The sequence below is a fragment of the Choristoneura fumiferana genome, chromosome 13 (genome assembly GCF_025370935.1).
Source record: "Choristoneura fumiferana chromosome 13, NRCan_CFum_1, whole genome shotgun sequence".
NCBI classification, from domain to species: domain Eukaryota; kingdom Metazoa; phylum Arthropoda; class Insecta; order Lepidoptera; family Tortricidae; genus Choristoneura; species Choristoneura fumiferana.
In genome coordinates this window covers 19,606,253-19,620,721 of record NC_133484.1, presented here as the reverse complement: position 1 = coordinate 19,620,721, position 14,469 = coordinate 19,606,253, and the positions used below count along the sequence as shown (strand labels likewise).

The 14,469-nt window shown below is 40.2% G+C and overlaps 2 protein-coding genes across 2 annotated transcripts in view; both read right to left on the bottom strand.

Annotated features, from left to right (window-relative positions):
* Positions 1-14,469, bottom strand: part of LOC141434268 (uncharacterized) — a 93,133-nt gene that overhangs the window by 54,923 nt on the left and 23,741 nt on the right. The gene's annotated exons all lie outside the window — the stretch shown is intronic.
* The window catches only part of LOC141434442 (uncharacterized), a 6,207-nt gene continuing 4,354 nt past the window's right edge, over positions 12,617-14,469 (bottom strand). Inside the window, exon 4 of the mRNA XM_074096860.1 lies at positions 12,617-12,729. Coding sequence (XP_073952961.1) covers positions 12,617-12,729 — 113 coding nt within the window. The remainder of the gene's footprint in view (positions 12,730-14,469) is intronic.

The window sequence follows — 14,469 nt, the reverse complement described above, 5'->3', positions numbered from 1 at the left end:
GCGACCGCCCATTAATCTTCGTTTCATCGTCAGTTTCATCGTATTTATTTAGTGACTTTTATATCAAATAAATACTGCACCTTTAATTAGTTAACGTCAAATTAATGACATGTAAACTTCGGATGCCTAATGAGAGCTGTTGTTTCTACTAGAAAAAGGATAGTTCCCTCTATTTCCTAAAGATGCTTTGGGGTGTTTCAACAACTCTTTATTATAAATTTTAATCTAAATGCGTCCGTACTCTATTGCACCTGTACAACGACTGACAAACGTCACATAAGCAGTATAATGATAATGTGAGAACGCTCTACGAAGTCGAAATTAGCCGAGTCTCTTTCCAAAGACCGATGTGCAATCTTTATGACGGTACTGTACAGGTTTCCTCGCAATTGTACCTATCTTACACAAATTTTCCAGACAGTAAAAGTGACCTATTACATTACCGAAATCTCTTTGAAATAAGAAATATTTGGCCCCTTCCGGTGCTGGTTATGTAACATGGTTATGTATGGGGACCAAGGTGTTTTGCATTTTGTCATAGCAATAAGAAATTCGGTTCCTATACACTTTTGTGTTCCAAACATAGATGTAGTCTGGCAAGCGTCATTCATAATTCAAGCTACGATATGGTACCTCTGCTGGTGCCTTCATCAGTTGAGATGGACATAGGTGATTTTTTGTTGGAAACTGACAATCCTTTTTTTGCCGACGCTGTTCCGAAGCTGAAGTTTTCCTCGGAGCCCACTCGGTCGAGAGACGTAAACTGCAAATTAGGTATAACGTTAATCATTTACTTACAAGCCTTGACCTAGACCCTAATTCAATTAAATTCGAACCTGTGGCCGCATTGTCTAACGCTCTGGCGCTCGCGATCGCATTCAGCATTTTATTTACTTGATTTTAATTTTGAAATTTTATAAATATGGGGTACTTTATAAGAGTTGGTGGCGTGCAGTCCGAAAAAATCCATTATGGACGACTGGGAAAGAAGGACCCAGACAGTGCCGTATTCTCACCGGCTATAAAACCCGCCTGTACGTTCCCAACTCCTTGGGAGCTTATTAAGGGGAGAAGACGGTTGGAGGAGTTCCTTATCAACCCGCAGTCTTGCTTCGGGTGCTTGGATCAGTCTTTTATTGATCCCCATTGGTTTCTTCTTTGACCGACACGAGAATCGGTTGAGAAATAATGGCCTGTGGAACCGATGGAAATCCTCTTAACCGACATACGAAAGTATTTTTACTCTAGCTGAAACGAGGCTTCATATAATCCATCATCATCAGCCAACATCAGCAACAAAGGGCTTCCCCTCAGAACGCTACAATAAACGACAACTTTACGTTTAGAAAAATTGAGGCATTTTTTTAATACTACCAATTAGGTACTCACTTGTGCTTGACGTTCACATGGCGTAAGATGTCCTAAAGCTGTTCCCAATGAATTGTAGCTGTTTGCAAACTGAAATGATAAACTTAAACCACTGACAGAAATCTCACACAAAACGACATAATATAGGTATTTGCATGAAACAGACACTTTTTCATTTATGTATCTCAAAAACTAAAAAAAAGTACAAAATACTTATATCTAAATAGATCTGCCAAACTGCCTAGCAGTTTGTTGGCAGAAAGTGAAAATCTCTGATTCACTAAATGATGCCACATACTAAGTACATATAACTTTATTAAGGTGCGCTTACACGGGCAATTTTTTGAGCAACAATTGCTCGGCAACACGAATGGATCAATCTCGAGTACTTAGGTAATTAGTAGAGCGATATGCAGCAATTTCAAAAAAATGCGGCAATTGTTTCGGCAATATTGCTTCTAATTGTTCCATATATTCCATATTGCTCAATGTCACTGATACGAATTGCCGAATACCCAGTGGGTACAGAAATTCAAGTCAATTTGTTTTCTATCTCTTATGCACTTATTTATTCTGCGGCGTCTACGTGTCGCTTCCGCGGGGACACAGACCAGCGCGCGCAGCGCACGGCGTGCGCAGCGGCACCAGCGCGCGGCGTGCGTGTTGCCAACGTGGATTTTCGAAAATTTCCTCTTGTTTAGTTAAGTGATTTGTCTAGTGGAATTTAATATGAAGTTAAGTCTATGAAGTTAGTAGGAAAAAGCTGCAACAACTGCAATTCTGCTGGCTTGACAGTACATGGTAGAATCTTTTAAAAGAGATAATGTTGTTGTTCCTTTGTGTTCCTATTCATCATCATCATCATCCCAGCCTATATACGTCCCACTGCTGGGCACAGGCCTCCTCTCAGAACAAGAGGGCTTGGGCCATAGTTCCCACGCGGCCCAGTGCGGATTGGGAACTTCACACACACCATGAATTGCTCGCAGGTTTGTGCAGGTCCTCACGATGTTTCCTTCACCGCATAGCTCGTGGTAAATTTCAAATGTAATTCCGCACATGAATTTCGAAAAACTCAGAGGTGCGAGCCGGGGTTTGAACCCAGGGGGTGGTTCCTATTGATTCATGATAATAAAAGCGCTACAAGCCGCCGCTACAAGAAAAATGAACTGCTAAAATCAACTGAATTGCTCGTGTATGAAATTATTGCCTAGTTTCTTGGAGTTGCTCCATATCGCTCAATATTGTAGTTGCTAAATATTTTGCCAAATTGACGCTTGTTGCCGCTGCCGTAAATTACTTGATATTTTGTCATGTCGCAATCGACCATCATTGCTCATAATCGAGCAATTTTTGTTGCCCGTGTAAGCGCACCTTTACGTAGGTATACTGCTTGAGAGGCAGTAGCGTAGCTAGGTAACCAAAGGCCATGGGGCAATAAATAAACTAGGGTCCCAACTGAACTATTTAAAATCGTTTGTTCCGTATTCGCCGTGTTCCGAATTCGACGTACTCCAGATTCGTCATTTATAGTTTGTAAGTCAGAGTCCGAGGGGCCCCCTGAGCTTGGGGGCCCCGGGGCACTGCCCGTCTAGCCCCCCGGTAGCTACGCCACTGTTGAGAGGCCATAAGACAAACCAATAGGCTGCCAAGGCTTTTCAAGTCGCTTAATTATTTAAATGTTTATAGGTAGAGTCATTCACGATGACGCGTGCCGTGGTTCTTATTACAATGTCATTAATGACTAATTTTGTCAAAATCACGCGTCTTCGTGAATGGCACTAGGTATAAAAATAATAACTGACCCACTCTAGTCCAAAATAATAGTAACTAGACAAAGCGTCTGCGAGTTCCATCCTGACTGGGGCGTAAGTTCTGAAACATCAAAAAATTAATAAGCTTTTGCCCGCGACTTTCTCTGTGAAAAATTCGTTACTCGCGCACCCGGTGGGAACTATGAAAATGAAAAAAGGAAAACGAAAAAATTTATTCCACACACAATATAGATCCTTACTAATTATTACTAAAACAATAAAAGTATAAAATATAAAACAACAGAAAAAAGAAAGCAAAAATTTATTTTTAATTTGTGTGCGAAAAAGGTCCCGCCTCAGCTAAGTCCAGTATGTGCCACACGGCGACTCTTTTGATCCATCCCATTTTCAGTCGCCGTGTGGCACATACAGGGGGGGGGGCTTCTACGAAATTCGAAACTCGAAGTTCGTGTCGTTCGGTCCCTCTGACACTTGTACTATTTACTACGAGAGCGAGAGGGACGGTACGATACGAACTTCGATTTTCGAACTGCAGAGTAGGCCTTCTGGATTTTTGTATAAAACCGAATGCAGCAGAAATTACGCGACAGAAAATACGCGGCATCAAGACTCAAAAATTGCAATTTTCCAAGATAACAACTATTTTGAAAGAAAGAAGAAAGAAAGAAAATACATTTATTCACAACACAAGACACAACAATAGTATTAAGTACAAATAGACAACACGTAGGAAAGTATGTGTCATTGCGGTTGTGAATAGGACACTGGCTCAGCATAATGCTGAAGCGTTAATAATAAACACCCCAGCGCTGATTTTCAGCCAGCACCGTTGGTGACCCTCGGACCGCTACAAAGATATACTACACAGTTTTATTACTATACATAAGACTACATAAATAGATAATTTGTAAACAATGAAACATATTATTTATTTTATGGCTTTGAAAAACATTAACATTAGTACGTAAACATAATTATTATAACTATTATACACCCACTTGCCAAATATACAACACCGTTAGGTACGCGAGCTAGAGGAAACATGAAATTAACAACCGAAACAAAAAGAAGTTTTTGTGTCCTCAGTCTCAAACTATCCCCTAGCACGTTTCATCACGATCGATGAGTACCTTAATTGTGTAAAGCGTGACCAACAAACAAACATACTCACATTCACATCCTTGCTAATATTATAAGTAAATGCGAATGACATGTTTGTTACCCTCAAATTACGATAAATGTGATAAATGAGGTAAGTCTCGGGTAACAGCTAGTGCAGTTATTTGAAATGAGTGGGGTTTTATTATTCACTAATACTTCACACATATCTAAGTTATATAAATACTATCTAATATCCAAGACTAAAACTATTTATAAACTAAACTATGTTACAAAATAAAAACGTCATCCAAATTTTCTGCCCCAGGCATTGACCCCAAGACACTGGCAGCATTACCTCTCTGAACTGTTATTCCTAATCTTTGCGAGAGGTAAGTGCCAGCCCTGGGGTCACCTGAGGCCAAACCAGACGAGTAGATAGTCCCTTGATAATTTTTTGTGTCTTCCGACCATGGACCCATTGTCTCGAAAGCAAGCGCCGCAAACTCATGATAGTTTGTTAAAGCTGAGTATTTGCGGCGCTTGTTTATCTGAGCCTGTTCAGCAGCCGCCCCAGCTCTGAGCGCGGTGCTCTGGATGTGAGACGCGGCAAGAGTGTCGACACAAGTCGCGTCCCACACCAAAGTTCGTCCCAAAGTCCAAGGCACTAAGGTGGCACCATCCGGCCTTTTTCCGTCGTCCCTCAACAAACCGCACGGCTCTAGAGTTGCTGGAATTGATGCGGTAGTGCGGGCCCGACGGTGTAGTGTGTAGTTATTTGATTGCTGATTTGGGACCATTTCGTGACATGCATACGTAACAATTTTTTATTTTACTTTTTATTATTGTTGCTGTCTTTTTTAATGTCACGAATAAATGTTTTCTTTCTTTCTTTATTTTAATTAGTTTGACTATTATAATCATTCGTTTAAGTAAAGAGTAATAAGTCTTACATCAAAACGGAGCGACGGATCGACTTGATTTTTGACATAGAGATAGTTTATGGGCCAGAGTGACACAGACTACTTTTTATCTCGGAAAAATGCACAGTTCCCGAGGGAACAGCGCGCGATAACCGAATTCCACGCGGGCGAAGCCCGTTAATAATAATAAAAATATCATCCTCGTATATTCATTTTTCTGTGACTTGCGAAACGAACTGGGAACGAGTATAAATTTTATATAGGTACTTTGACAAGTTCGTATGTGACGTTCGGTGGAACCTTGTCGCAGGGAGACTCTGCTCCCTTTATCAAGATTTTTTTGCTAAGTGCGGCAAATACTGACTGCGACAGGGTTCTACCAATTGTCACGCACAAGCTTGGATCTCAGTCCTCAAAACATACCTCAAGAGTTCATCAACCAATCCGCAAGGGCATGAGTCGCAGACGCAGTTGGGTGCGGCCTGATTGGTTCTGTACAGGTCGGCATTCTGATTGGTGGAGGAATCGCTCAGATACGGGGATTCTTGTGTCCGATCTGAGTTTTGTGGCCTCACACCTTGTCTACAGGCTAAGCGACAGTTGCCAGACCAGATCTGGAGTATCGCCGAAGCGGTGGCTGTGAATTGCTCTTGGTCGTTTAGCTGAAAAAATCAAACAGATTTTTAGCGGCGGGTCCACTCGGGTGAACCATATTTGGGTTGGGTCTAGTAATTGAAAAGAAATTTTATTAAATTTCCATGGAGACTCCCGAGAAATTTTACGTTTGCGTTGCATGAAAAACATCCGTAAAAATTTACATGTTTCTACAGTTAGCTAGTAGCTTATTATTAGACATCGTTATCGGAGGTGCAATTTAGTAGCTTGACAGTCTTAGGGACGGGTAAAATATATAATGTTAATACATATTCCTTTTGTAATTTGTCCTGTTTTGTAAATAAACACGTTTAATTAAAGCCTTAAACTGTCATTGTGGTAAAGAAAAATTATCGACATTTAGTTATTATTTTAAATATTTTTTTACCCATCCCTAAGACTGTCAAGCTACCAAACTGCACCTCCGATAACGGGGTCTACTTATTATCACCCTGGTATGGTAGCCACAGTTGCTTTGTGTAACTTAATTAACTATGCATTAGACATGGCTACAAACAAGGTGCCTTGATAATTTCTATAGGTAATATATGCACATTGGACAAACAATTAAATTAGGTGACAATTTTATTTCTTTCCGGCGGCGAATGCACTAGTCCAAAACGCACTATTAGTCAATACACTCTAATTGGGATGTCTATTTTTTGCAATGTGTAGTAAATCGAAAACCATTTCGAGATAAATGCTTTTTAACTCGTTTTCTGTAGTTATTTAATTTTAATATAATGTAATTAATTTATTATTTAACAAATAAGCTATGACCTTCATTTGACATTGGTGTAAATTGCGTAACCGGTCCAAGTCGTACTTTATTCTGTGTGGTTAGAACTCTTCACAATTTACGCGTGGATTATACTACGGAGTTTGATTTGGATCGGCAATCTGACATTTGGCACTGACAGTGCCGTCAAAGTGTCATTACTGTAAATTGTCATTCTTGTTTGTTTTGCGACGAATATTGTATTGAGCGGAATTAAGTAAAATACCCTGGCTGTGTTTATACCGGATTCCGATGACCTTTTCTGAATGAATTGTACCTTTGGTTAAACCGGACGCCGATCTTTCTGCACTTACGACGACTTAAACTTCTCTCTTTGAGAACAACTTTGTTTGGCCCCGGACACCGATCTTTCTGCACTTACGACAACTTGCACTTTTCTGTTTGAAAAAACCTTTATTTGGCCCCGGACACTGATATTTCAGCATTTACGACAACATACGGTTCCCTTTGAAAACAACTTGGCTTGGTCCCGGATACCGATCGTTCTGCACGTAAATATCACGGACAATTCACACCAATTGACCTAGTCCCAAAGTAAGCTAAGAAAAGCTTGTGTTATGGGTACTAGGCAACGGAAAAACATACTTATATACATAGATACATACTTAAATACATATTAAACACCCAAGACCTGAAAGCAATATTCGTATTTTTCATACAAATATCTGCCCTGACACGGGAATCGAAAGCGGGACCCCAAGCTTCGTAATCAGGTTCTCTAACCACTAGGCCATCTGGTCGTCAAAATGCTATGCCTTAAAAAAGTTAACTAAACAAGGTGATACTGATGAAAATATAATGTGAGTAGTTTTAAGGTTGAAAATAAAATAAAACTATTTTGGTTGTTTATTCACTTTTTATTATCTCACTTTGCAAATTAATCACACCGCATGCTTTAACAACAACATCATGTTCATGTAACTTACATGTTTATGGTTTATGACAGAATGGGTTTTTAAAAGTCTAAACTCTCTTAATTCTTCTGATAAACCTCTTAACATGTACTCTGAGACTTGCTATTACTTTGTCTTTATTACTTCTGCTTTACTAGGCTTGACACCAGAGTACACGCTGGGAGGGCGGAGCAACTTGACACCTTTTGTTATCAGCTCAGTTTCAATTTATTTGAAGCCTCTGTCTGCCATGATGACTGAGTTTGGTGGCAGAATATCACTTTTCTAAATCTTCTTCCAGCTATAAAAAAAAACTAAATTAGGTTCATGGTACAGAAGCTTAATACGATGAAACTAAATTACATGGGTACATAAAAAACGGCGTTATTTATTAGATTTATAAATAAATGCTAACTGAACCAGATCTAAACAATTAATTATAAACCTCCTCTCCTTACTTAAATAATACTATACCATTTTCTAAAGTTGGTATTTTGTGAGCCCTACTCATATACAAAATAATTAAGTATGTAATATCTGGAATTCTCTGCCCTTTTTACTGCACTCCAACATAAATCAGACATGACTCAAGTTTCACGCATGATAGTGCATCTTCTGCAAATACGACAATAGTTATACTCGTATTTGTAGGTTAGTAAGTATATAAAATAAATTACTTACGTTTAGATGATCTTCACAGCAATAACACTGGCGTTTTGAATCGACATCGATATCTTATTTATAACACCATAGCTTTTTCAAGTTCTTATTTACGTGCACAAAAGCTATTTTACTATTACGGCTAGTAGTGTTGGTGCGACTTGGTACAATACATTTTTTATTCATCTCGGTATCCAGAGGCAAGCAAAGTTCAACGAATAAGCAGGTTCAGTCCAAGGTACTAGCACAGGTCGACGAGTAAGTATATTAGGGTAATCGGAATCCAGGGAAAAACAATTATGTTACGAGGATGGAACGGATTGACAATAGTGAAAGTTGGTTGACGGTTGACACTAAACTTGACCACAGATAAAAAAAATAAAAATAAAGAGGGTGCCACATGACAAGTCATGAACTAATCAGCTATGTGGTAGCACTTTATCGAATTGTGACGTCATCAACCAAAATATTTTCAATAATTAATTTTGAAAAAAGTAGTGAACTAAATGAAAAATATTGAAATTAGTTTCTTATAATTGACTTTTCTGTACAAAAAAAATATAAAACCGTGGGTAATTTTTTTTAGACATCCCAATTTCGAAAGCCCTCTCTCATAGAAACTAGGCCCAAAACACCATATTTCCAAAAAGGCTCATTCTCGATTTACACGAGAACCATTGAGAACTAGTCCCAAAATACACCTTCCCAAAATACCCCAAATTGTGTTCCCTGTAGGTGGCGTAATACTTCATTCTCATAATGCATAGTTCTCCAAAACACTCTAGTTCCAAAATACCCTAATTTTTTTCTTTTATTTCGAATGACTCTTTGAAATTGCTTTCAGCCGTAACCGTTACCCGTTTGACGCCAAGAGTATTTTTGAAAAAACAGTGGTATGGCGTGTAAATAGCCAATTTTTATGGGTGGCGGAAGACCGAGAGCGCGCTATGCCAAATGGAATTTCCAACAGAGCAGAAGCACTCACCTGGTTAGGGCTCCGGCCGATGATGTGATGCGGGGGTCTTGTGATGCGGAGTCGAAGGAAATCTTCTTATTTGGCGATGCGGTTTATAACGAATATAACACGGGAGCGGATGAAAAACTTATGTCAACGACAAGACTTGTGCCAGACTGACAAGTCCTGTGCCAGAGAGCACCCCTGCACTGTGTATGGCCTAAAAAGGTTTTAGTGCGCGAACATGCTCCCGGCCTTGAAATGCGGAGAATTTCAATGAGTATGAGGTGCGGTGAGGTATGATGCGGTGCGGTGCGGTGAAATAGAAAAATGAAACGTTCTAATCTACTGTGAAGGTAGAGGATACAATTTTACGACAGGACGCTTAAATGATCCTTTAGCAGTTCTTATCATGGCTACACGAACCACGTTATCAGACCCTGGATAGACATCTGTCACAACACCCAGGGGCCAGTGAAGCGGGGGAACATTGTCATCACCCATTAACACAACCGTCCCTACTTTGATGGGATGGTCTTGGGTATACAATTTATTTCTGACTTGCAACGTGTGCAGGTATTTCAGCACTCGTTAGACAAATCAGTAGCGGGTAAAACACTGGAGCGGTGTAAACATTAAAAAAAATGCGCGGGAATTAAATTTCTACGTGCTGATCCGAAGATATGGCACTTAGCGGTAGCGTCATTGAGTATACACGCTGTATAGAGATGCGGTAAAATAAATTATAATTGCGAGCGGTGGCTTTACCAAAGTAAAATAACACCAAATAAAGCGGTTAATAAAGCGATTTAAGAAAAGGAGCGGTTTTAAGAGCGGTATATTTAATAATTAATATTTGCGGCAAATTAAAAGCTAAGTATATTAAAATATGCGAGTAACTTATTTTAATCTTAAGTTGAGCTGATTTGTGCTATACTATTTAGCTTGAACAATTGCGGTTAAAGTATTAGTTTTGCATTCAGGCAACTTATCAAATTCCGTGGGACAGAACTTTTGAATAGGCCACGCAGTAGGCGGGCTTCGTAACCAAGAAGGTCCGTTCCACCACAAATCATGAGATATTAATTGTGATGGTAGCATACCGCGAGACAAACAATCACTAGGGTTGTCAACTCCGGCAACGTGATAGAAGTTTTGTGATGCAACATTTTCTTGACATTGAGCAACACGATTGCTAACAAAAATGGACCATCTATGAGGAGATGCTTTAATCCATGAAAGAGCAATTGTTGAGTCTGTGAAAGCATATATCCCTGCAATGGGAATACGAGTAAAGTATGTGTCCTGAACAGTTTTGATCAATTTGGACATTAAGAGAGCGGCACATAGCTCTAAACGAGCAAGTGTAGTTATTTTTGCGGGAGACACTTTTGACTTTGAGCAGAGTAGCCTCACAGTGACATAACCGGCTGGGTCTGTAACATGCAAGTAAATGACACATCCATAGCCATTGAGACTGGCATCTGAAAATCCGACAATGTTGACCGTACAGTCAGCAGAAACGCCAATGTGACGCGGAATTTTTAATGTTGACAGCATCGGAAATTCTTGCACTAGCATAGAGTAGCATTTGATTATATGCTCAGGGGGTGTGTCATCCCAGTCGATCTTGCAAAGCCAAAGTTCTTTAATTAATAATTTGGCGTATAATACAACGGGAGCTACTAAGCCAAGAACATCAAACAAGCGAGCTACAGTGGATAGAATTATTCGCTTGGTGCACTTCCCACCAGCAGGCGGAGACGTAGTTATAAAGAAAGTGTCACTTGTGGGTTCCCATGACAACCCTAACACCTTTGCAATATTTTGCTTGTCGTTAAAATTGACAGAAGCACGGTGTGAGTCGGGAAGACTATCTAAGAGTGCAGACGAATTACTTGACCATTTGACTAAGTCAAATGCGCCAGACTTGAATAGCGCGATTAATTCTTGCGATAAACGCATTGCGGTTTCATCATTAATACATGAATGGACTAGATCATCCATGTAAAGCTGAGAGCTTGCCACTCTTGCAGCATCAGGAAGGCGGTGACTTTCGTCTGAGCATAACTGTTTGACAGTACGCATAGCCATAAAAGGGCTTGACTTGAGTCCGAAAGGGACGCGGGTAAATTGGAAGCTGCGGATTGGTTCGCTTTCAGAAAAGCGAAATAATATTTTGACAAATTTGAAGTCATGCGGAGGCAAACAAATTTGCATATACATTTGTTTAATATCAGACGTCATAGCTACTGGAAATAAACGAAAGTTCAGTAAAAGCAAAATAAATCAGCCTGTAGATTAGGACCAGTGTGCAATATGTCATTAAGTGACATACCTGAATGAGTCTTAGCACTGGCATCGAGAACGACCCTAACAGGAGACGTTACTTTTTCCGGGCGGATGACAGCATGATGAGGGATATAGTAACCATCATCAGTAAGTTCAGACTCGGGTATTTCGGTTAGATAACCATTATGCATATATTCTGAGATGACTTTATTATAGGAATCGCGAAGAGTAGGCATTTGCTTGAACTTCTTCTCCAAGTAAAGCAGACGACGGTGAGCAACAGAACGAGAATTCCCCAGTTCTGAAGAATCTTTACAGAAAGGTAAGGCCACAGTGTATCTACCTTCCTCATTGCGGGACACAGACGTTGTGTATAAATTTTCACATTTAGTCTCTTCTGGACTTAAATGACGTTTGAATGGGATTTCTTCTAATTCCCAAAATTGATTTAGGCTCGACTCGAGGTCATTGAGCACGTGAGCGGTGAAAGAATTAGCGTTACTAGGGTCAGACTTACAAGGATAGTCACCCATTAGAACATAACCAAAGGCGGTTAAAAAAGCGGGAGGAGCACAGGAGCCGGAATCTACCCTATTCCCCAAATAAATATACGGGAATAACTGGACACCGAGCACTACATCAATGCAGCCTGGAATATTCCATGTGAGGTCTGCGAGCGGTATATTATTAAGGTAAGCCATGTCATGTTCATTATATTCAATAAAATGCGAGGGCAATTGGTCGGTTATACAATCTACCACTAAAGCGTGTATGTAGTATTTATTATTTGGATATATACGGGATTCAATATTAAAGTAAACATATCCGTGAATTGGTCTTGAAGTTAAACCAACACCCTTTATATAGGAATTAGTCAGCGGTATAATGGGTAAATTTAGTGACTTACAGCAATCGAGCGTTATTAAATTATTTTGAGATCCACTATCAATGAGGCATCTAATAATCATTTTATTATCGCTATTGTTTTTTTAGCGTAAACTTGAGCGGTTGACAGAAGTATAGTCGAATTCGGTTTTGACTCTACTTTCAGAGAAACTGAAGCGTTTGCGGGGTTATATACCGGCAGTGTAGTCGGTACGTTATGTGACGGCGACGTGATTTGATCACTGTCAGGCGGCGGATGAGTACAGGAGCAAGCGGCTGCGGGCGGCGCGGGGTCGCGTCCTATGCTCGCAGCATCAGCTGCTGGCTCGCGCGGGAGCGGCACGGCAGGCTGCGCGCGTGGGCACGCTGCACCAGACGAGGCGGTCGGCGCATGCGCGGTAGACGAAGATGAAGCGTTTGTATACAACTGTGTAGATTTAACATACGCTTTTGCGGGTAAAGACTTTTGCGGTTGAAAATTATTATTGTTATTGCCAAAGTGTAACAACGTATGGTGACGTTTTTGACAAAACTTACAAGTGCTACGTGAGCTGCAATTGAGTAGAGTATGTGACATGCTTAAACAGTTTACACAGCCACGGTTGTTTTTAATAAAGTCGAATCTAGCTTTGGTGAAACCCATTTTTTGAATTTGGAACAATTATATAACTGTACGTGATCATTATTATTGCACAATACACAGGTTTTGTTATTTGCGGAGCTGGAAGAAGGAACATCGTTGCTAGCTACAAACGCTTTGTAAGTAGTACGCGCGGGTTGAGCCGGTATTTGGCAGCGGGTTTATAAGCGGTTCGCGGAGTATTCATTGAAGGATTATTGCCTGACCGTTCTAGAATTTTGACTTGACTCTGCATAAATGTGACATATTGCTCGTACGAGGGAATAGTTACGTCACGAACAGACATTTCGAAACTTTGTAAAGTCTGTTGGTCAGTTTTTCGCAAAGCACACTGCAGGAAAAAGAAATCTGAGAGATCAGGAATGTCCAATTGTTTTAGAGCGGCCACAGTCGCGGAATATCTTTCAATGAAACTGTTAAGACTGCTGGGCGAATTCGAACTTGGTTTAATGTCCAAGATGTTATTGAGGTAGTATGTACCCAAGGCGCGTTTATCCTGGTATTTATTTACTAGACTATCCCAAATAATAGAATAAGTCTCTCCTGTGGGTACCAAACCTGCGGTTATATTTAAAGCGCTATGGGTCAATTTGCCCATGAGGTACTGTACGCGTTGCGAGTCAGTAAGCTGGTCGTTATTTGAATATTTGATTTAAACGACTCATAGAATATGGGCCAGTTTTCAGTCCTACCATCAAAGGAAGGAAGGTCGATAGGCGGGAGTTTAATATTTGGACCTTTAACTTGCGGCGCGGGTGCAGAAGGCGAACTCGTTTGCGGGCGGTTATTTTAGAAATATTAGCACGAGTGCGCTTAATGCGGGCGTATAAGTCCTCAAATGTATCCAGAGTCTCATAATCTGGTTCATGTTTAGGTCAAGAGACATTGAAATAACATTTATTTCGTCTAATATTTTTTCGAATTACTCGAAAATCATCGATCGTCTCGGATTCTGCCATGAAATTTCTCGTTACTGCGGGAATCGAACGTAGATACTTTTTTCGACAAATCAGCAAATGAGAAAACGGCGTAAAATTCGTTCCTCTGGTTTTCAATATGGATAATTTTGATTCTAAAGGTGATTTCGCCATGATTATGTAACGCGAAAATATAAATTTAGTTTCAAAATATTATATGAGATGTCAGAAGAAATTATGACAGAAATGGCGGTTGAAAATTATGCCTATTGTGAGAGCCAAAAAATTACGCTATGTCACAGGCGAAGCGGGTGAATAATTTCGTTCCGGGAAGCAATCCGGTTGTTCGATAGGACCAAGAATTATGGTATGGCGTGTAAATAGCCAATTTTTATGGGTGGCGGAAGACCGAGAGCGCGCTATGCCAAATGGAATTTCCAACAGAGCAGAAGCACTCACCTGGTTAGGGCTCCGGCCGATGATGTGATGCGGGGGTCTTGTGATGCAGTCGAAGGAAATCTTCTTATTTGGCGATGGGTTTTATAACGAATATAACACGTGAGCGGATGAAAACTTATATCAATGACAAGACTTGTTGCCAGACTGACAA